This window comes from Trichechus manatus, unplaced genomic scaffold, assembly GCF_000243295.1.
Source record: "Trichechus manatus latirostris isolate Lorelei unplaced genomic scaffold, TriManLat1.0 scaffold00109, whole genome shotgun sequence".
Lineage (NCBI taxonomy): Eukaryota > Metazoa > Chordata > Mammalia > Sirenia > Trichechidae > Trichechus > Trichechus manatus.
The window spans coordinates 9,609,488-9,633,833 of record NW_004444045.1 but is presented as its reverse complement, the minus strand read 5'-3'; the positions used below and the strand labels follow the sequence as shown (position 1 = coordinate 9,633,833).

Sequence of the window (24,346 nt, the reverse complement as noted above, 5' to 3'; positions counted from 1 at the left end):
CCAATAGCAACGGATTTGGTTTTCTGGTTAGTCTGATAACTACAACTCACTTTTGAGTCCTCATATTGCAACTCTGATAGCAACCTAGTCTGACAACTGGACGTATGCCAAGTTACAAAGACCAGTCTGCACCACGTTTGTCATTTCAAATAACTGATCCTCCTCTTGATAAGCTGCCTAATACTAATACCCCTGAACCCCAAAGACTCGGAAATGGTGAACCCTGTCTTGCCTTTCAGTCAATACTCTGTATCCCCAGACTGAAATCTCATTTTGAACTCTTGCCCAGAACTAAGAACTCCCAACCTGCTGACAAGCTTGCTGATACCACCTGCCTTTCCGCCTGCTTAGATATCTGATTATTACTAGATCTGGATCTCTGTCACCATGATCCATCTGCCAAGGTACCCAGTTACCCCAAGCTGGTCTTTCCTGATAAAGAGTTGAGCTTCTCTGGTTGACTGTGTACCCTCTACATCTTGGTTCTAGACCAGGCTGCTTTTTTTTTTTAATTTTAATTGCAGTAAAATATGCATCACAAAAAAATTGCTGTTTCAGCCACTTTTAAATGTACAATTCAGTGACATTAATCACATTCAGCATGCTGTGCCTCCCTCACCATTATCCATTTCCAAAAAAGTCTGTCATCACCCCAAACAGAAACTCAGTCCCCATTGGCGGAGGGGAAGGGTACGGTTGGCAAACAAACATAGAAGGTGCACGTTATTTGCGTAAAAATACGGTAACTCCCCATTGTCTCCTCCCCCACTTTTATGCATCTGTCAACCAGGCTGCTCTTAAATGACACGAGTGAGTAGGTTCTTGCTTCAACATCTGATACCTCCCAGTCAATCCCATAATTTGCTGGGTATATGAACTCAGACAATTTAACCTCCAGCGACTCAGCTTTTGTGAAATGGAGATGGCCACATAGACTGCTGAGAATTCAATAATATGCTGCCTATAAAATGCTTAGCACTGTGCCTGGGACATCTAAGTGTTCAATTAAAAAAAAAAAGCTGCCATCAAGTCCATTCTAACTCATGGTGACCCCATGCATTTCAGAGTAGAATGATGCTCCACAGGGTTTTCAAAGGGAGGTACCTCTGGATGGATGGTGGCTTTTTATTAACAGAAAAGACTACTACAATGTGAGAGATCACAGAGAACAAATTACACAGAGATGTTATATGTAAATAATCAATACCTAAGTAATTAGAATCTAGCCCCATTCAGCTGCCCAAGTCTTTTTCTTCTGTCCAGATAGTTTGTTTTCTTCACCTAGATCTGCTCTATTTCACCTCTGGTCGCGTTTTCCTAGATACCAGGGATGCATGATTTTTTCTGGCAGATTTACTGAGCATAACCTTCAGAAGCAGGTCAGAATGTCACTTCAGCAATGGTGGGTAAAACTGCTGGCACCTTAATGCCATTATGTTCTTTTACTTTTTCCATGAAACATGATTTTTACTTGGAACACATGACTGACAGACATTGTCAGTCAAACTTGTTTAGATATCTGACAGACTCTCAAAAATGAATGAAATGAGTCTGTTATGTCAAGGAAACTCATGACAGATTTTTTTTTACCATTATAAATTTTGAACTTTCAAAGTAAAACTTAGAATTTCAGAAAACTTGTATCTGCCTCCAAGAGCTTGGCAGCTTTCCATACTTGAAGACTTTCCAGATGATACTGGTGGTGATATTAATAAGGGTGATTTTTTTATATTATATCATAAAATGTGTCAAAATTCAGAAGATCTATGTTCCTCCATGAGAGCACTAATTTCCAAAAGCAATGGTTTTTGAAGCAATGAATTACAAAATATTATAAAATCATGCATGGGTAAAAAGGATCCATTCAAAATGCAAAGCTGACCAAAGGATTTTAATGTAAGAGTATGAAAGTTCACTGATACAGTTTCAGATTCCACATTTCACCTAAACATTAAGAGATGATCCTTTGTCAAGTTTTGGTGTCATATCAAATTAAGAATATTCACAATTGTTTGAAAACTCTATTAAAATACTCCTCCTCTTTCCATGTATGTATCTGAACGAGGTCATATTTTCTTCACGTTTCAGTCAAAATCACACATGGCCATAGATTGAATACAGAAGCATATATGAAAATCCTACTGTCTTCTATTATGCCAGCCATTAAAGAAATGTGTAAAAATATAAAACAATGCTACTCTTCTCCATAATTTTGTTTTGGAAATACAGTAATTTTTCATAAAAATATGTTATTTATATTATATGTAATGAGTTTATAGTTGCTATTTTTTAATGAATTAATTTTTAATTTCTTTTTGCAGTTCTCAAAATTTTTTGAGTGTATAAAGGGGTCTTGAGACCAAAAAGTTTGGTAAGTGCTGATTTAGTCTAACATAGTTGTTTGTTCACTCATTTATTTATTCAGGGTGACGCTAGTGTTCTTTTATACCAGAAATGCGAGGAGTAGAAGACTATTATGGACTGAATTGCATCCCCCAGAAATGTGTGCCAACGTGGCTAGGCCATGATTCCCAGTATTGTGTGACCGTCCACCATTTTGTTATCTGACACGATTTTCCTATGTGTTGTAAACCCTACCTCTATAATGTTAATGATTAGAGGCAGTTACGTTAATGAGGCAGGACTCCATCTACAGGATTAGGTTGTATCTTGAGTCTGCCTCTTTTGAGATATAAAAGAGAAGTGAGCAGAGAGGACAGGGACCTCATATCACCATGAAAGTAGTGTCTGGAGCAGAGCATGTCCTTTGGACCTGGGGTCCCTGTGCTGAGAAGCTCCTAGACCAGGGGAAGAATGATGAGAAAGACCTTCCTCCAGAGCCAACAGAGAGAGAAGGCCTTCCCCCGGAGCTGGTGCCCTGAATTTGCACTTCTATCCTACTAGACTGTGACAGAACAAATTCTGTTTGTTAAAGCCATCCACTTGTAGTATTTCTGTTACAGCAGCACTAGATAACTAAGACAAAGGCAAAGGACAATAGGAGTGATCAGAAGCTTCTGGTAAATGTGCACACACTCATGCAGAGGACAGAATGTCTTGAACGTTTTTTGTTTGGGTTTCATGTCTCCCAAACCACTATCTCCAGCCCAAAGCTCTCTCCAAAACTCTTAACCAGCAGAGTCAGTTGTGCATTTGACAAGTATTTATTTAGTACCACCAATGTGTCAGGCACTGTATATCCAATCTTCCCCTGGATGTCCCCCAAGTGCTATAAACTCAGAACCACGCACGCTAACCTCACCTCTCCTCCCAACAGTTCCTCCTCCCCTGCTCTTACTGCAGTGACTGGTGCCATCAGCCACGCGGAGGCTCAAGCCTAAAATCTGGTTATTATCCTTGTCTCTCCACTCTCCTCTGACCTCCACATGCACCCAACTCCCAAGTCCTGGAAAGTCTACTTCTTTAATATCTCTTGAATTTTCTACTTTTCTCCATCCATCTAGTTCAGACTTCCTTTATCCCTCATCTCAACTACTGCACAGTCTTCAAACTGATCTGTCTAGTTCCTGTAACTATAGTCAGAGCCACTTAGAGCACCTTTTCTCATCTGTTTTCTATACTGCACTGGGCAGTGCAAACGGTTTACAATTGGCTACTAACCTGAAGCTTGGTGGTTCAAACCTGTGCAGTGGCTTCATGGAAGAAAGGCCTGGCAAACTGCTTCCATAAAAATTACAACCAAGAAAATCCTATGGAACAGTTCTATTCCGTAACACTTGGGGTTGTCATGAGCCAAAATCAACTTGATGGCAACAGGTCTTTGGTTTTTTTATATCATTAAAAGGGCCAGGGGTGAACTTATCATCTCCATTTTACAGATGACAAAATCAAGGCGCTGAGAGTTAAATAAGTCGCCCAACTGATATTTTTAAAGGGAAAATCTTGTTAGGTCACTCCCTCACTCTCAGGATAAAATACAAGCTCTCTAACAAGGCATACAAGGCTATGGGTCCACCATACCTAGCTTTCCATTCTCTCGTGCTCTACGCTTCTTTCATCTCTAAGCTTTTTTTATACACGTGGTTCCTCTGCCTGGGACATTCTTCCCCTAACTGCCACAGCTTAGATGTGTCTTCCTTCAGGAAGCTCCCAGGGCAACCTGCACTCACCCTAATAGCAGCATGATCACACTGTTCTTTTGTTTGTTTTCTATTGCCCCCACGTGCATTCCATCCTGTGGTCCCCCCGGACTCCTAAACTGGCATATATTAAGGTTCACTCTTTGTGCTGTGAAGTTCTATGGGTTTTGACAAAAGCAAAGTGTCATGTATCCACCATTACAGTATCCTACAGAATAGTTTCACTGTCATAAAAAATTCCCTGTGCTTCACCTATTGGAGCCTCTCCCCTCATCACACTGGTTTAATTGCCTGTTTACCTGACTGCATCTCCTTCTTTAGGGTCCATCCCGTGTAACACAGTGTCCCCAACACGTGGCAGAATGCCTGGCACTCTGTGGGTACCTACACGTTTGTTGAATGCAAGAACTGGAAGCCCTTTCGTCGTGCCTACAGTTTGAATCGTTGTCCCCGAATGTCAGTGCTAACAGTGACTAGGTGGCTCTCAATGGCACAGCAACCCTTTCCACAGCTCATTTGCTTCCAAGCCTCCCCAACGCCATTTCTTCCTGAATGGCATGTGCTTGTCTGAATGACTAAAACTCAAGAATGACTAACGCTGTTAGTATGTCTGCAGGGCTCAGACAGGAGGACAGGATCAGAGGAGTCCAGACAACCAGAGCTGCTACCCAAGAAATGAGGAGGTGCCAGCCCGCTGTTAGAGGGAGAGTGTTAAGTGGGGAAAAATACCTGGAACAGAGAAGAAACAGAGCTGGGAACCCTGAAAAGCTTTGCTTGGGGAACCTCACATTTAAACCAACACACTACACGTCCATTTTAACACTAACCTGTTACCATCAAGTTGATTCCAACTCATAGCTACTCTACAGGACAGAGCAGAACTGCTCCATAGGGTTTCCAAGGCTGTAATTTTTATGGACGCAGACTACCACATCCTTCTCCTGCAGGGCAGCTGGTGGGTTTGAACTGCCAATCTTTTGGTTAGCAGACAAGCACTTAACCACTGCACCACCAGGGCTGAAATCCAATATTACCATGATGTGGCATGAATTTGGGCACGCTCTGCAGATTGCGAGAGCTTTAGCCTGAAAGTCTAGGCCCTGGTTGGAAATCTGCCTTTCTAGCTCCTATGATTTTAGAAAGAGTTGGGAGAACTCCAGAGCCGTGGGTGGAGGGAAGAAGCTCCTGATAAATGAACCATCAGAGCCCAAACAATGGCTTTCTCTGTGCAGCTGGGCTTTGCACCTGGTGCCTGCCAGGGCCCTCTGTGCTTTTGTCCTTCAACACACAGAGATGTCCACACACATAACTGGGCTTATAAATACCCTGCAAAGGAGAAGTGAAATCACTGACCAGTTCTCCTTTTCTCTGCTTAGCTGGAGCCCAGCAGCTGAGCGCAGCTGGTACAGACTTACATTCTCCAGCACACTGGCTCAACCTGCTTTTGTGATTTTTATGGTTGAGAAGTTTTGGGCAAACATCCTGTTTAGAATAAAACGCGGCTCCAGACTGACTATCAGGGGCTAAATTTACCACCTAGAAACTTCAAACAAAAATAAAAGAGAAAGCGAAGGAAAGGCCAACGCCTATTAGTACACCAGTCACAGACATAGAACTTTATAGTCTTCTCTGAGTGGGCACTTTACCTGTATGTAGAAGGTCCTGGAGCTTGTTACTATTTCAAAGAGGTTGTCTCTCATTAAGAGATCACTGGACAGAGAAAGAGAAAGAATGTTACCGGGCATGTTGACACACATGTTGATGATTTGCTTTGTCATAAAAAAGGAGGGTGGAGGTCACCCAGGCTATTTCTCCTTCATCCCCTGCCCCAAAAAACACTCAGGGGTTCCTCTGGCCTCATTTCCTAGGAGGCCTCAGGAGGTTTTGCCATCCTGATGGGCCTCCCTACCAAGTCTACAAGATTATGCACCTTTTCCTCCAAAACCTCCTGCCTAACATCCACCATCCCTCAATTTCTACAGTGTTTTTTTTTAACAGCTAAGATACACGGAGTGCTTTGCGTGAAGCACTATTTTGAATTCTTTTTCGTGTATTATTTCAATCTTCTCAATAATCCAAGGAGGCAGGTGTGACTTTCTCCGTTTTATAGATGAGGAAACCCAGGTTCAGAGAGGTTAAGTGACTATGGTGCTAGAGTTAGTAAGTGGCAGAGGCAGGATTTGAACCCAGGTCTGACTCCAGAGCCTATGATTTTAATTACTCCGCTACTAAGGAAGCCAACTTTCCAATTTCTGAAACCTCCCTCCACCCAAGCAGCAATCTCGTCAACTTCACTAAGTTTCGTCTCTGTGCCTCATGGTACTGAGCACAGAAGACAGGAAGCTAAAGAGGAGAAAAGGAAGGGAGAGTAGATGACTTTAAGTGCTTCAAAGTGGGTGTAAGCTCTGGAAGGGGAATCCCAACTTCTGCGAAGAAGTCACCGATGTTCAGTAGCACACCTCACGTCAGCCAAAATTATTTACAGTGTTAAATGCCGCTGTGCACATCCAGTCACCACAGGGAATATATAAGGAATGAAAGATCTAATTCCTACCCCCAAAAAAGAGCTTAACAATGCAAGAGTACACATTCAGATGTTAGATTGTGTGTTATTTGCCAAGAGTTGGAATAATTCCAAGAAAGGACTGGTCACAGGCAGGATTGGCTTCACGAATGAGGATTTGGAAGGAAATGGCAGGGGCTGGGCCAGTGACACGGGCATCCAGGCAAAGGAAGAGTGTGAGGCTAAGGATCCACACGGGAGGGAACAGCAAGACTGGGATCAGACGAACCTGGGACTAAATCCTGACTCTACTTAGGGAAAAGTTATTTGGGGAAAGTATTTGAAACTTTGTGAGCATTTGTAACCCCAATTGTAATATGGAGATGAAGAGGCCTACCTTATCAGCTAGTCACTAAAAAGATCAGTTATAAGGTATATAAAGCATTTGGCAGAAGGCGTGTCACTGGGAACACATTTTATTAATTATTATCATTACTATTACTTTCTGAGTTTCTAAATAGAGATGGCTTTTCTTTCTGGCTAAAATGTTTTAACCTTTTAAACTATTTATGCACAAATAATACAATCACAAAATCAACTACTGAGGAAAATGAAAGATCCATTTCTCAGGCTACATGGTGCCTTTCAGTTCAACAAATGCTTATTGATTACCCAGATCTTCTAAACCACTTGACTGGGTTAGCGAGAGGCCACCTAGTCTAACAGGCCTAGAACCTGCAGAGCCCTGGGGACTTCCTTCTCTGCTGGTCTTCAACAACCTTAATTCTTTTACTCTCCAAGTTTAGCCTGAGTCTGGACATATTAAAGATTTAGGGAGTCGGAGGCACTCTGAACATTCAACGTTATCTTGGTTCCCTAAACCAGCCCAACATGCCCAGGTGGTCTGACAGACCCTACACAGTCTGCAGGGTCAGGAGCCATCTAGGATCACGGGGGATCCCCCAACTACCAACCTCTGGGACCACATTTCTGGAATTTCCATCTATATCTACTTTCATGAATGGTAAGTTATCACTGGGAGCTTCCCTAATCTTCCCTACTCCGTAACGGCCATCTGTAAGACTCAGTACGTGCTTCAGTCCCTGCTTCCCTGGGTCAGGCTTTGCTTTCATGTAAGACCCTCTGATGCCTACCATGGACAGCTTCATGAGAGAACAGTCTGCCTGCTGCTAGTAGCTTCCCTGATGACTCTGGCTCTGCAGGCACAGTCTATGGGATGGCGAGACAGACACACAAATACACAGTCCCTAGAGACTGCGACTGCAGACTGAGGATAAGAATGAGGATTCCTAGATGCCCAGATACGCTTGAGAGCGCTAAAGTTTAGTTCTAAGGGCATCTGTATTTGGTGTGGGATATGGGAGAGCTATTATCTTGGGGTCCCAGGTCCCAAGCTTGTCCTATGAACCTGTGTGCTGTGTCCTATGCACCTGTGGCACCTGGAAGGTAACCATTCTCTAGTGGAAAGAGGAACACCTTAAAAATACTTGCTCTTCCTGCCCAATAGGAGTAACACAGAGCTGCTGTGACTCATTCTTGTGTTAACAGGGCATTAAGGACTTTGTCAAAAGGAGGAGAAAAGAAAAGCATAAGGAGTTCAGGGAAGAGGCAGGGGCATAAGCAGTGATCTAAACAGATGCTGAGAAGTCAGTGGTCTAAGGGTATGGTCTCCCCACTGAAATCCAAGCCTCCCGTAGAGTGAGCACCTACTTCTAACACCTGAGAAGCATCTGAACATCGCTCTCTCCTTTGTTTCTATAATCCTTCTTTTTCTCTATCAGAAAATAATGATGTCAGCTCATCTCCTAAGGAGCCAGAGGAGGTAATGGGAAGAGGGTGCGCTTGCCCAGTGTGATCTCACAGCTGTGTCAGCTCAAATGCAGTGAGTCAGCCACCAGACATCTGGCCCCATCCCTTGCTCTTGGAAGAAGAGAGGACTTTTGACTAGAGCCTCAGAAGGGAAGATAAATGAAGCTTTCAGAAGAGAAACGGGGGTTCTGATCAGAAAAGAATAAACAGAGACAACAATTACCCAGACTTGACCAGACACTCATGGGTCTTGAGAACGTCCTTTAGAAATATAGTGCGCAGTGGCTCTCGGTCCTGGTGGAAAAACATGGAAAGACGGGTAAGTCGGTCTGTCTACAGAATGCTATAACCCAGACCAGATGGCACATACCCCTCTCTTATCAGAGATGGTTGGTTAAAATCAGGTTGGCAAACAAGCCAAGGTTTCAAACTAAATCATCAAGAGAAAAAAAAAAAATCTAAGATGATTCTTTGTGGCTTTGACCACAAAGCAGCTCACAGCATAAAGGAAGTTAAGGCCACTTTAATATCACTGTAAAGATGTGCATGCAGGAGGGATGGAGATAAGACAGAGGTGCCTTTGAAGTCTGTGTGTGTGCCCACGCCTCTACTCAGGAACAACTCATGTGGGTGTGTGCTCATGAGTCTCCCAGTTTCCATGACCTCTCTGAAGGGCCCCAAAGCTACTACAAACCTGTTCACACTTGAAGTAGCAGAGGGTAAAGTCATCAAGAGCAAAGAAGCGACGTTTCCAGCTCTTCCGCTGAAATAAAAAATAAAGAGGCAGGACATTAGGAAGAGGTCCCTAGCATTCTGGAGGGGGTGTTCTAATTCAAGTCTCCTAGGGAACCCAGCACCATGGAAGCCAGGCTCCCACATTCGGTGAGGGCAAAGCTTTTCCATACCAGGGATGATATTTCTGACATGCTGGGAGAATGTACGGCTCCAAACATCTCAACAGTTTGAGCTGTTGCTAGCATGGAGGACTGTAGCTCCTCCTCTCAATCTCCTCTCCCTCTACTACACCTCCACACCCACTGGCTCCCAGGAGTCACCAGAATCCCGATCCAGCCCATGCTGACACTCACCACGTTCCCTTGCTTCACACAGTAGCCACTCTTAATGAGGGGAGGCCCGGTGGGAACACGGCAGCCTGACGTGGGGATGTAACTCTGAGACCTTCGAAGGATGGCGTGGGATCCTGGCTCATTCCCTTCCTGCCCATCCCCACCATTCTACAAGGAAACAGTGTCAGCATTAGCACCTCCCTCTCGCTCCTCTACGCAGTCACACTCCCCACCCAACTCCCTCTGGCCAAACCTCTTGCCTCTTTGCCCTTCTGTCAGCCAAAGAAGAAATAAACAAGAAAATAAACGTTTACTTTGCTCCTGTCAGGCACTGTACTGTGTGCTTTCATAGAACAAGGCTCGGAGAGGTTGGGCAGACCCAGGAGGGAGGGCAGGACAGAGAATGCAAACCAGAGGAGGGGATAAGCACACGAATGGGAGGCGGGACAGGGGGCTTGTTTCCAGCCTCGCTTGCCTTCCCCAGAACCATTTGTCGTGGGCTTTGACAAGTGCTTATCTCCTATGTACTGGCCACTCATCAAGAGAAGATGGCCTCAATTTCTACACTACTATTACTCCCTGCCCTGTATTTTCTTGACCACCCCATCTGCACTAGCTCCATCCATTTCAAATGACTTTTTCTCCAGTACAGTACTGTGCACATCACTGGGCACTACCATGCTGTCATGACCTCATGGCAGCCCCAGGCCCCAGCACCTGGTTGATGGGTGTGTGCACCACCACCCCTCCAATGATCTCTGTCTTGTAGGCCACTTGTGTCTTCTTCTCCAGGGCTGGAGGGACTGCCGGGCTCTTGATCACTTCAGTAGCCAGAGGCAGGCTCCCACCTTTGGGTACCTAGGAAAATGATGGCATGGTCAACAAGAAATAAAAGGGTTAGGAAAAGGGGGGCACCAATAGTAGTGGAGGGAGGTGAAGTGAGGAAAGCTAATGTGGTACCAAATTATAGTGAGACACTTTGTCCTCCCCAGCCCTTCCACTGATCCATATTTGAATGTGAGGAACTCTGCCAGCAATCTCCTCCACGTACACATATACACACTTACTCAACAAATTTACTGAGTACCTACTATGAACCGGCACTTCCCTGCTAGCAGGGGAAACTGATAAAAATACGTAAGGAAACAACCTGTTGGAAGAGTTACAAATTGTGGTGAGTGCCACAAAGAAAATAAACAGGAGCCAAGACAGAGAACAGCAGGGGAACTAATAGGTGGAGTGGTTAGGGGTCGTCTCCGGGGGGGGGGAGGGAGATGTTGAAACAGTAACCTGGAGGATGAAAAGGAACCAGGAACGTGAAGAAGGGAGAAAGAGCAGAGCGGGCAAGCAGACCAGCTGAAAACACTTGCCGACTATGAGCGGTAGAGTACGCCTGGGGGCCGGAGGGCCCGGCTAGAATTGCTCACCTACCACTAACTAAATGACCTTTGGCAAATCATTTAACCTCTCTAGGACTAAACTGTCTCACCTGTAAAATGGGCTAAGAATTCATATTTGTGTCATAAAGTTGTTGCGGTTATCAAACGTTAAAACCGGGTGCCGTCAAGTCAATTCCGACGCATAGCGACCCTACAGGACAGAGTAGAACTGCCCCCATGGGGTTTCCAAGGCTGCAACCTTAACGGAAGCAGACCGCCATATCCTTCTTCTGTGGAGAGGCTGGTGGGTTCGAGCTGCCGACCTTTCAGTTAGCAGCTGAGCGCTTTAACCACTGCGCCACCAGGGCTCCTAGCAAATGTTAAAGTATATACATTTAAAAATTCCAGAAATGCAAATGAAAATATAGAAGAACTGTAAAATAGTTAACATTTTACAAGTGATGCTAACACTTACAAACAGCTCTTTTTGAGGAGTGAATTCTAGTTGGCCAACTTGTGACCCACAGGTAGAATCTGCCCAAATTGTGTTTTGTTTGTCCTATGCACTGTTTTTTAATTGAGATATTTCACATCAAAATCCATATTTCTAGCTAAACAGCAGTTTCCTCTTAAGATGGGAACTACGTTCTTCAGTTTGCCACAGTCCCTACCATTCTCCATTCTCTCCAATACCATGGCCACAGGTCAGACGCCTTTTATCCTCATTTATGGTGGTATTTTTCTTCCTCTTTGCTCACTTCAATCATTTATACTGGAGTCTGCAAATTCTAACGAAATCCTTCATTTTGTAATGAAAAAAACAAACAAACAAAAAGAGGCCCCAACAGTAGAGTCACTTGCCCAAATGAATAATAACTGCACTGAAACTAGACGGTGAATCCTAGTCAGTGTGCTCCTCATAGCATTACACCACCTCTTCCTCCCAAGAACTAAAGACCCTGCTTCTATCTGCCAAGGAAATCTGAAGTCCTCTCCCACTTCTTCTACAGCCATCAGTGTCAGTAAGACCTTCAGGGCCAACAAGAATCTAGACCTTCTGAAGAGCCACAGCTACGTGAGAACTCTGACAAAGACAACGACTGAAGACCATACCGTTTGGTTTCTGTTCAAAGGAGGAAGACCACTGTGATTACGCCTGGTCCCCCGTAAGATGAGACCCTCTTACTGGCCTGAACACTCGGTTTACATATACAGGTGGATGAGAATCCTCGTTCTGTTTTCCTTCTGGCTGTCTGAGAGATGATAATGTTGTTGTTAGCTGCCATCCAGTCAGCCCTAACTCATCAGGATGTTGTCCTGCACGATGGAACAAAACACTGCCGGGTCGTGTGCCCTCCCTGTGATCAGTTGTGGATCAGACCCCTGTAATCCACAGGGTTTTCATTGGCAGATTTTTCGGAAGTAGATCACTAGGCCTTTCTTCCTAGTCTGTCTCATTCTGGAAGCTCCACTGAAGTCTGTTCAACATCATAGCAGCACACAAGCATCCACTGACAAGACAGGTGGTGGCTACACATGAGCTGCTCTGGCTGGGAATCAAACACAGGTCTGCCATATGGTGCACGAGAATTCTACCACTGAACCACCACTGCCCCCAAGAGATAATGTTGTACTGTGGCGGTTAGGCACCGCCAAGCCAATTCTGACTCACAGTGACCCCACAGGAAACAGAAGAACTACCCCATAGGGTTTCCTAGGCTGTAATCTATACGGGAGCAGATCTTTTATCCTGAGGAGCAGGTGGTGGATTCGAACAGCCTATCTTTCAGTTAGCAGCTGAGCGCTTAACCATTGTGCCACCAGAACTCCTTGTCTGACAGATAATAGCAGTTACCATTTCTCTGGGGTCCCATTTAGTGCCAGGCAATGTGCTAAGCGCTTTACTGCATTATCTCTAATCTTTACAGCAAACTTACCAAGTAGGCATTATTTTCTCCATTTTACAAATGAGATAACTGAAGCTCATTAAAATTAAGTAATTTGCCCCCAGAACTGCCTGACTACCCATTGTTAAGTATTACTAACCAACCTAAGCCACCCTTTGTAACATTCTCTGAGTTTTACCATCGCATGACAGAATTCTTCAGGGCTTTGATTATTGCTGGAGTGTTTAGTGATATAACCACTATGAAATAGCAGAAATTTCCTCAGACCTCAAAAGACCCAAATGAGTTCCTTAAACCCAGCAAAGGAGGAGGGAAACAGCCTTTTGCAGTTCCCAATGACCAGAAAAGGACCAACCAAGAAGCGTGACTGTTACGTTTCTTCTCAGAAACTAGTCAACCAACCTAGGAGACCACTGGTGGTCACCACCCACATCCCCATATTGTGGGCCACTTCTAACCACCCGAAGCTTTTCTAAACTATTTCCACTTTCTAATGAGAATTTAAATCAGCCAGAAAGGCCTGGAGATTTACTTCCTAATAATAATAATAAAATCAGCCATTGAAAACCCTGTGGAACATAGTTCTACTCTGACACACATGGGGTTGCCATGAGTCAAAGTCAACTGGAAAGCAACTGACAATGGCAAAGTGGAAGACAAACTCAACTAAAATTATGCTACACAGCTTGAAAACCAAGTCCTTCTTCTGGTTTGTCCATATCCCAGAGGCTTTATGAAAGATGTGCCCCCTTCCATCCACCTACAGAGTGTTCTCTAATAAGGGAGATCCATGTGAATCTCACCTACAACGCAAGAAAACCAAGAACTCATCCTTCTGGCCAATGACACGGCCAGACTGCTATGATGAATAATCGAATCTGTTGGGGGAAGCTGTGCTTTACCTTTGCTACTGAATTCTCCACCCTTCTGGGAAATGTAGCGGATTGAATAGTATTCCCCAAAAATTCATGTACCAGAACCTCGGAGTGTGATCTTATTTGGAAATAGGGTCTTTGCAGATGTAATCAAGTTAAGATGAGGTCATGCTGGATTAGAGGGGACCATAAATCCAACGACTGATGTCTTTGTAAGAGGAGAGGACACAGACAGGGGAAAAGGCCATGTGACGAAGAGGCAGCAATTGGAATAATGCAACTACAAGCCAAGGAATGCCAAGAATTGCAAGATGCCATCAAAAGCTAGGAAGAGGCAAGGAAGATTTCCTCCCTAGAGCCTTCAGACAGAACATGGCCCTGTGACACCTTGATTTCATACTTCTAGTTTCCAGAACTGAGAGAGAATAAATATCTTTTGTTTTAAGTGACCAAGTTTCTGGTAATTTGTTTCAGCAGCCATAGGAAACTAATACAGGAAATATTTGGGATTCTTTGAGAGAACCCAATTCTTCAAATACCACATGTCAATCATTTTCTTCAATCATAAGGACTCAATAACTTTAGCATCCTCGCTCCTACGTGACTACTACATGACCTTGGGAAAGTCACTCTAATCCCATGGCATTTCCATTTCCTCATCGCAGTAGTTAACAGCTACGGCGGCTAACGAAAAGGTCGGTAGGTTGAATCCACCAGCCACTCCTTGGAAACTCTATGAGGCAGCTCTACTCTGTCCTACAGGGTTGCTATGAGTCGGAATCGACTTGACGACAACCCTTTCTACTTAAGAAGGTTTTTATCAGGTTAAAGCCATGTATAAAAAAGTGGTGTGTAATCTCTAACATAGTTTACAACTGTTACTTGTTTTTAATACTTGTATATGCTCCTTAGTTCATAGGCATTGGAAGTCAGGGGGACCCGGGTTTGAATCCCAGCTCTACCATTTACTAACTTCTTGACCTTGGGCAAGACTCTGAGAGCTTCACATTCTTCATCTAAAAGATGGCAGTAAAACGTCTCTCTCAAGAGTGACACAGAAGTTGAATGATACATCATGTAAACGTTTGGCTTGCTACATTATCTGTTCACACTTTCATCTCTGTAACCCCCAAAATGCCTGAGGAGGAATGAAGAGATATATAAACCGAGCAAAGGAAAGTAAGGGAGATCCTGGAAATTGTGGAGACTCTGAAGGAGGCTCTGACATTCCAGAAGGCTCTGAACTTCCAGTCTCTGCACGCTATCATGCTCCCTCTCTCTCATGTAGCCTGGAGGGTAACTTCTGCCCACTGGGCCAGAGAGGAGGCAGGAGGAACTACCTACTTAGAGCAACTCTATGCTCAAGGCACAAAAGAAAGGCAGAAGAGCCTCCCTGTTGTCTTGTAGGCTGTCTAGCCCAGTTCACCAGGCAGTAACAAAGGCAGAAATCCAGGAGGAAATTCTGAACAAAAATTAAGAATTAGACATTGAAAGAAAATTCCCAAACTGTGGAAGATGCAGAAGGGTGAAGATGCCAACAGGAATAAAGAAAACCATTACTAAAATTAACACTGAGCTCTAGAAATGCATATGCAAGCATATGGTTTAGTACACATCAGTACATGAGTTAGCAGCAACCTCCCTTCCTTCCTCTCTCCCTCCATTTCTCTTTTCACAGGTTTATCAAGGTTTATCAGAATAACAAGCAAAACTTGTTTAGATGCCTAAATTACACTCTGGTTATGTGTAGCATCACAAGAACTGGGTAGGTGTACAGATTTCTTCTATTAATTTATTCACGGGAACCTGAGGTATCTGGGAGAATAATTTGCCCAAGCATATAGTTGTTATAACTGAAAAGTCACTAGAATGTGTATCTGACTCCATGATACAGAAAATCAAACTTTTCAACATATAAACCATGGTTTATATGCCGTAAGTCTGGCATTAAAGACCTAATTTTTTCCACAACATACATTTTTCCCTCTCCCTCTTTCCCACCCTTCTCCCTTTTTTCTTCTCTTTTTTTTTTTCCCTAAGGAAGAAGAAAGAGGTTCTTCATTAGCCAAGTCAGGGAAAATGAGAGTAATCAGAATAATCAGTGAACTAGTTCAGCGATACTTTTAAGCGGAAGGTTTTTTCAGGATGGGTTGATGGGTGGCCTGGACTAATCCTTCAGGCCACGTCTTAAAGTAAGAAGCCGGGGAAAAGTTCTAACTTCCCTCCTCATAAGTTCTTTCCCGTTACTCTACTTCTCATAGTCAGCAATCCGTCTACCAATCCCACCACATTCTGAATCAGCATCCCAGAATTAGCCAAAACATGACTGACCACAAGCCCTCCCAGGAAGCAAAGAGTGGACGCTCCATAAACTTCCCCTTGAACTTGATTCAAACTCAAACTCTCATTTCAACTTGTGGTTAATCAGTCAAGGTGCAAGACAAGGTGGGGAAGAGGGGACTGGGTCTGGAAGAGTCTCCTGGGAAAGTCCCCGTTGTCATCTGATTTCTTCTCCACCCCAAGCAGGCCTTATGCTAGGAAGAGGCACTTTTACTCCCTCCAGAAAGGAGAAGGAACCATACGTACAGTGATTTTGCTGGCTTGGTTCAGGGCTTCAACCCAGTCCTTCAGATCTTTCTGGTCATTGGCTTGAAGAAAATACCTCTGAGAGAGGGCATTGATGACTACAAAAGTCATGGGGAGGAACAGAGAAAATCCCAGGTCAGAACACATGAAACACAACAACACTCCACGAAACTAAGGTGTTTTAATTAGCAAGGTGGATAATCCCCAAAGCTGATCAAGAAATTTCCCACGATGCTACATCACATATATAAATATTTAGGAAGTAGCAGGCCACAAATGCCCTCTCTCCCACCTTTAAAAGCATGGATTATTCCATTGGCCACACGAATGAGGCCTAGCAACATTAACAACGCCTCAATGTGCTGTTCTGTGCAGATGAGGCTGCTAGTCCACCATCAACAAGACACATCCCTGAACTGTTCTTTGAGTGGTGCTAACAGATTTACAGTGATGATACATATGTAAGTTTGGACCCAGTGCTCCTTGTTTCCACTGGCACAACTGGCCTGGATTAGAAGTCTTGTTTGTGGTTGGGAAATAGAACAAAAGTTTCCAGAGGTAGTATCTGTGACCTTGACCTCATTCGGAACCTGCTCTTTCCTCTGAGAATTCCATTAGGTCTACAATTTACTTCTGAGTTCACAATACTTTTTTTTCTTTTTGTTTAGATCTGCTAACCACAAAATCTATGATAGTCTTTTTTGAGCTTGGCGATGGTATTTGAAAGAAATGGGAGAATGAGGGTACCCAACAATTTTGAACCAATCTGAAGTTGGGAGAGTAGACTATCACACAAAGGACCATTTTATTCTCTTAGCATAAGACTGAACCATAAGAGGTGAGCATCAGAAGGTAAACACAGAATTCATTAGTTCATTCATTCATTCAACAAATATTTATTGAGCACTCACTATGTGCCATGAAGCATTCTAAGTGCTGAGGATACAGCAGTGACCAAACAGAGAAAAATCCCTGCCTTTGGGAGCTTACATTCAGAGCCACCATAGATATACAACATGATTTATTTGTTAGCATTTGCTCACAGCACTTAGTACAGTTGTGAGAACATAGTAGGTGCCAAATAAATACTGATTCAATGACCTGAGGCATCCACTGAGTGGCTCTGCTCCCTGCATCACCCACCAACACTGTCACTCATTTGGCACCACTAGAACCCTCAACAGAACACTCCTTCCTTTCCATTACCCCCGTCCTGACACTCCCACTCCTCTTCCCCAACCCCACCTGAGTTTCCATCTTCCCTGAGCAAACCATTACTCAGCTCTGAAATAAGGGTTCCCAGAAACTTCTAGCAGATATTTTACACCCAAACCTGTGGAGTCAGAAGAACTGAAATGTCACTGGTCCCTGTGCCTCTGTCCTTTTGTCAATAATGATCCTTGCAGGGAGACCAAGAAAAGCAGTATCACCTGAGACCCAGGAACACCACTGTGATTTAAGTCACTCATATACACAGGGCATAGTCACATGGGATCACAGGACTGTTTCCATGCAAAAGAGGAAGCTGATGTGTGAGTGGAAAGAAAGCCCACCCTCTGGCTCGGTACTACTTACCAAAGCAAAACGGAGTCTTTGGTTTCTGCTTTGGGGTAGCTACGCTCACCTAAATCAAATAAAAATAAAAGAAACATGAATTTGTTTCTAACAGTGCTGCAATGCATGTTTTCCAGTTTTTTATTGCAAAATTTTTCATACATAAAGAAGAGAGTATAAAACATATATGTATGTTTTAAAGAACAATAAGTTGAAAACCCCATACTCACCAGCCAGAATAAGAAATAGGCCATTATCAGTCCTGTTTCTTAGAAGCCCTCTGTGTGACCCTCCCTGCTAGAATCCTTCTCCTCACCCCTGAGAGAGAAACTAGTATCTTATGTCTGTGTTGGTCTTCACCTTTGCAAAAACACTTTGAAAAGCCACTGGGTTGTGACAAAATTCTCTCTGGTCCTTTACTGACACCATTCACGCCAGCATGATCCTGCTCCTCTCTCAACCACTGACACCCCTCCCTTAACAGTTCTCCAAGCTGAAGCTGGTATTGCTACAAATACATGCAGATTCCAATCTCTACTCCTAACCCACTCACTACACTTAGATACACTGGCCAATTTCTATATCTACCCTGACTGCTGAACCATGAAAATAAGCGCTTCTCACGAGCTCAGAGAGGGGCTGATGTAATCAGAGACCACACCTATGTATTTAAAGGGAAGGACGTAAGAAAGAGGAAATATTTTTTTAAATTGTGGTAGGCTATCTGTAACAACACATTTGCCATTTCAGCCATTTTTACATGTACGATTCAGTGACATTTATTACGTTCACCACATTGGGCAACCATCACCACTATCCACTTCCAACGTTTTTTTATCACCCTTTACAGAAACTCAGTACCCCTTCAGCAATAACTCCCTCTTTCCTCCTTTCACCTGCTCCCAGTAACTACTGATAAACTTTGGTATCTATTCATTTGCCTGTTCTAGATATTTCATATAAGTGAGCGCATACATTTGTCCTTTTGAATCTGACTTATTTCACTCAGCATAATATTTTCACTGTTCATCCATGTCGTGGCACGTATCAGAACTTCATTTCTCTTTGTGGCTGAATAATAGTCCATTGTATGTATATGTCACATTTTATGTATCCATTCATCTGTTGATGCTTGGGTTGTTTCCACCATTTGGCTATTGTGAGTAATGCTGCAATGAACACTGGTAGTCAAGTATCTGTTTGAGTTCCTGCTTTCAAGTCTTTTAGGGTATATGCCTAGGAATGGAATTACAGGGTCACATGGTAATCTTTGTGTCACTTTTTGAGAAAAAAGGAAATATTTTATATCTCCTGTTGCTTTGTTTCACCTTGCTTTTTCCATCCCACCCCTTGCATACACATATGTGAGCCCAAATATTCAAGAGGGGAACTGAGGCAGCAGGCCTATAAAAGATCAAAAGAATGGACGATAGAGCCTGGGCTTTGAAGTCAGTGAGCCAAGGCTCAAATCTCAGGTCTCCCAGATGTGTGGCTTCCATGTCCTGATGTACCAATTAGGACCAATAATATCATGTTCTCATAGGGTTATCATGAGGGTTAAATGTGATAGTGCATGTAAAGCATTTAACCCAGGTAAAGCATATGTGTATACGTAAGTCTGAATATACTGAAAGGATGAAAAACTCAAACTATATTAATCACATGCCTACAAAGATTATGTGACCACCCTTGATGTGGGCTGAAATTCCCTGGAGCAGGCCTCCACCACTCTAACTGGGATTTCTAGAAGGTAGCCACCTTCATAGGACCCAGGCTGAAGACTGTTTACACACAGATTCTAGACCCCCTCCAATGTCCGCCGCTAAGATAAGTCTTATTCCCCAGAGTCTCTTAGCTACTATCATACAGCGACTGTTCGAGCTTTTCATGTCATAACCTTCCCCTGGATACCATTCCCTCAATCCCCTTACAGCCAAGGACATTCACTTACTTGTTCTCACTTAGGGGACCCAGGAGTGGTTTCTGCTTTAACAGGAAGCATATTAAAAGCCAGGGGCTGAAGAAAATCCTTGAGTCAAATGGTTAACCATTTGGATGGTGCAAATCACTAATGCTCTCAGCCGCTAGCCTAAAGGTTGGAGGTTCAAGTATATCCAGAGGTACCCTGGAAGAAGGGTCTGGCCATCCACTTCCAGGAAAAACAGCCATTGAAAACCCTATGGCGCACAGTTCTACTCTGACACACATGGGGTCACCATGAGTCGGAAACAACTTGATGGCAACTGGTGGTATTTTATTATTATTTTCCAGAAAATATGAAGTTTGAGACAGAATATAGAGAAATAGAAAGGTTTTATAGTTTAAAGTTTTCTCACAGTAAATGCACCATAATCCTTCTGGTCAGCCTATCCGGGTGTCTGTCTTTGTTCTGTCTCTCTTGCTCTCACGTCCAATTGGTTTTTAAGTTCTATCAAGTCCTTCTCTATGCTGACATCTGCACTCAACATCTCTTTTCCATGCTTAATGACTCCAACCTAGTTCAAGTCCTCAGGTCCTTCTCCTAGTATATTTGAGATAGACTGCTGATTACCTTGCTTCCAGTTCCTCTGCTCCTACATTCCCCTCCTACTGCCATTTGTTTAGTCTTGCAAGGGGGATAACCTGCTCAAACATCTTCAATGGCTCCCTATTTCCTTTTGAATTAAGATTCCTCAGCCTGATTTTCAAGGCCTTATACAATGTAATTATAACCTATTTTCTAGCCTTTTTCTCATTATTATCCTTCTTTCATTTGCCACTCCAGCCAAACTGGAATATTTGATGTTCCTTGGGCATGTAAAGGAACACTGGATGTGCAGTGGTTAAAGCGCTCGGCTGCTAACTGAAAGGTCAGTGGATTGAACCCACCACCTGCTCCACAGGAGAAAGGTGTGGCAGTCTGCTTTCATAAAGTTTTATAGCCTTGGAAACCCTATGGGGCAGTTCTACTCTGTCCTATAGGGTTACTATGAGTTGGAATCAACTCAATGGCAGTGGGTTTGGGGCTTATACTGTACCGTTATGTTTGATATTCACTCTCTTCAGAAATGCTCCTCTCTTGTCCTCTCCCACCTCACCCTTGTCCTTCCTAGGCAAGCTGAAAACTACCTCCCATGACTTCTTCCATCCTGATATAGTCCCTCTATTTAACCCTACAGTATCTCACTTACAGTCTTTTTATGCACTTCTCACACTTCTGCCTTGTGTTCAACTTCTATTTTTCCCTGAGGGACTAATTTAAATATTCTTATTGATATATATCATATATACAAAAAAGTGCACAAATTGTAAGTATAGCTTGATGATTTTTTACAAATTGAACACATCTATATAACAACTAGAGCCCTGGTGGCACAGTGGTTATGAGCTTGGCAGTTCAAATCTATCAGCTACGCCTTGGAAATCCTATGGGGCAGTTCTACTCTGTCCTACAGGGTCACTATGAGCTGGAATTGACTCGACGGCAACAAGTTTTTTTTTTAATATATATATAACAACCATACAGATCAGTCATGCAACACCCCAGAAGCTTCCTTTAATTTCCCTCTTTGTCATTACTTCCCCCACGTAACCATTATTCTGACTTCTATCACCATATATTAGAGTTTTGCCTGCTTTTATACTTTTTTTGTGTGTGATTTAGGTGAAAGTTTACAGAGCAAATTAGTTTCTCATTAAACAGTTAATACACCAATTGTTTTGTGACATTGGTTGCCAATGCCACGATCTGTCAACACTCTCCCCTTCTCCACCCCGGGTTCTCTGTTTCCATTCTTACAGTTTTCCTGTTCCTTCCTGCCTTCTTGTCTTTGCTTTTGGGCTGGTGTGCCCATTAGTCTCATATACATGATTAAACTATGAAGGACGTCCCTCATGTGTGTCATTGTTGGCCCTATTACTCACTGCCGTCGAGTCGATTCTGACTCATAGCAACCCTATAAGACAGAGTAGAACTGCCCACATAGGGTTTCCAAGGAGAACCTGGTGGATCTGAACTGCCAACCTTTTGGTTAGCAGCTGTAGCTCTTAACCATTATGCCCCCAGGGTTTCCTGTTGGCCCTACAGACCTGTCTAATTTTGGCTGAAAAAGAGTGAACCTCAGGAGTGACTTCAGTACTGTGTTAAAAGGGTATCCAGGAGCCATACTCTCTGAGTTTCTCCAGTCTCTGTCAGATCAGCAAACCTGTTTCTTGTTTTTGTTTTTTTTTTTGTTTTTTTGTTTTTGTGTGTGAATTTGAATTTTGTTCTACATTTTTCTCCCATTCTGTCTGGGACCTTGATTATGATCCCTGCCAGAGCAGTCAGTGGTGGTAACTGGGCACCATCTAGTTGTTCTGGGCTCAGTCTGGTAAAGGTTGTGGTAGTTGTGATCCATTAGTCCTTTGGACTAATCTTTCCCTTGTGTCTTTGTTCTTCTTCATTCTCTTTTACTCCAGCCAGGATTGGACCAGTAGATGTATCTCAGATGGCCGCTCACAGGCTTTTAAGACCCCAGTTGCTACTCACCACAGTTGGACGTAGAACATTTTCTTTATAGACTATGTTATACCAATTGATCTACATGTGTCCCAAGATCATGGTCCCCAGCCCTCAGGCCAGTAACTCAGTCTCTCAGGGCATTTGGATGTGTCTGTGAAGCTTCTATGATTTCTATGACTTTGCCCTGGTCAAGCAAGTGGTGGTATTTTTTTGATGACTGACCCATCTAGATTCTCACTTCTGGCTCTAAACTCTTCCTATAGACCTAACCAGACTCCTTTAACAACCAAAATTAATACTGCTGTAAATATTCAAGAGGGGAACTGACACAGCAGACGTGAAAAACATCAAAAGGACAGATGATAGAGCCTGGGCTCAAATCTCAGGTCTCCCAGATGTGTGGCCTCCATTTCCTGATCTATCAATTAGGACTAATAATACCATGTTCCCACAGGGCTACCATGAGGGTTAAATGTGAAAGTGCATGTAAAGCATTTAACCCATCCTGTCATCCAGAAGCTGCTCTATTTATAGCTTCTGATGGCCATATTTCCTTTTAAAGTCCCACTCCACATAGTAATACAGGCAGGGCCATTTTGTCTACTTGGCACTAAGGGCAAAATGTTGAGGGCCCATGAGCTTCTCAGAGGCCTACAAAAATGTTTGAGACTTAAAAAAAAAAATGCCTGGCCTCCAATACACAAAATTAAGATGTGATAATCAAAATTAATAAGTACTTTATTATGTATCTGTAAAACATTCCACCAGCCTCATTGACAAGTATTTAATTAAAATGTCTGCAAGATGTCACATTTAGTCAACTTCATTAATTTTTTTCAATCAAAATTCACAAAATTTCATTACATTCGAAAATAATTAGTAGCTTAGATTTTCTTAGTTCACAAGAATCTTTGTGTATGCAAGATGATTGCCAAGAAATTACACCAATCATAAATTAAATGAGTTACTCACAGCCAAATAATTTCAAAAGCAAAATGATTAAAATCTTTTCAAACTAACTAGATTGTAGACAAGAATTATCTTAGGTAAAGGGAAGGACAACACACACTACGGGGAAGTTAGCACAACTGGACTAAATCAAAAGCTAAGAAGTTTCCTGAATATAACCAAACACTTCAATGGACAGAGTAGGAGGGGTGCAAAGCCTCCACAGAACCCTCCTGGCCACCCTGGCCCTCAGAAGCCACCTCTCTTGTGGCTCCCCTTCTACTTTTGGCTTTGGGATGGCACTGAAAGGCTGAGCACTTCATAATACTCCTCTGGCTTATTAGGAGAATAGCCCTTTCTCTGAGAAACTGACATTACTATTGACTTGAGCAGCACTATCAACACTTTTCAACCTGTTTGGATTACAAATGGTCCACTCTGACCACCGCTTATTAACCAGCCTATAAATGTAGGAATGTTAGCCATGTGCTTATTATGGGAACTGAAGCTTTCAAGCAAATTGCCTGGTCCTTTTGTTTGTTTGGTTTTTACATGTTTATTCAGTTTTCCATCAGGGGGTATGTGTGAGTGTATGTATGTACATCTACAATTTGCCTCATGCTCATGCATAGTAAAGACTGTTGGGTAAAGCAACTGAATTAACAGGGTATCAGTCCTAGTTCTGCCCCAAATGACTGTGTGGCAAGGATTAAAACCCTCCGTGACTCTGATTAGGTTCCTAATTAAGAAAGCAGAGTAAAAATACTAGTCTCCTACTTACAGTCACAGAATGGCAAAAGAGGAAAATGAAATTATATCTACCTGTGTCTATGATGCTCAGAGAAAAGAGACAAGGTGAAGATCTCCATTTATTATGGAGATGTGGCTTTGGCCTCTCCCTTAAAGCCCAGTAATCCTGGAAGCCAAAGTCCTGCCTGCTGCGAGGTACAATCCCACCTACCGCCATCCCCACCACATGTTAATGATCATACTAGGCTGCTATAGCGCCTCTCTCAGACATTAAAAAAAAAAAAAAAAAAAAAAAACCCACTGCCATTAAGTTGATTCTGACTCATGGCAACCCCATGTGTTACAGAGTAGAACTGCTCCATAGGGT

General features: G+C 43.2%; 1 protein-coding gene across 6 annotated transcripts in view; it reads right to left on the bottom strand.

Moving 5' to 3' along the window:
* PLEKHA2 (pleckstrin homology domain containing A2) overlaps positions 1-24,346 on the bottom strand; it is an 85,345-nt gene that overhangs the window by 10,774 nt on the left and 50,225 nt on the right. For 3 of the 6 annotated variants that reach the window (XM_023737862.1, XM_023737863.1, XM_004383413.2), the window contains 7 exons: positions 17,823-17,871; positions 16,248-16,345; positions 10,218-10,358; positions 9,522-9,668; positions 9,128-9,196; positions 8,657-8,727; positions 5,747-5,810 (listed from right to left, as the gene is read on the bottom strand). In XM_023737862.1, coding sequence (XP_023593630.1) covers positions 5,747-5,810; positions 8,657-8,727; positions 9,128-9,196; positions 9,522-9,668; positions 10,218-10,358; positions 16,248-16,345; positions 17,823-17,871 — 639 coding nt within the window. Of the gene's footprint in view, positions 1-5,746; positions 5,811-8,656; positions 8,728-9,127; positions 9,197-9,521; positions 9,669-10,217; positions 10,359-16,247; positions 16,346-17,822; positions 17,872-18,031; positions 18,606-24,346 lie in introns of those variants that run through there. The other 3 variants (XM_023737866.1, XM_023737864.1, XM_023737865.1) reach the window with 3 other exon arrangements.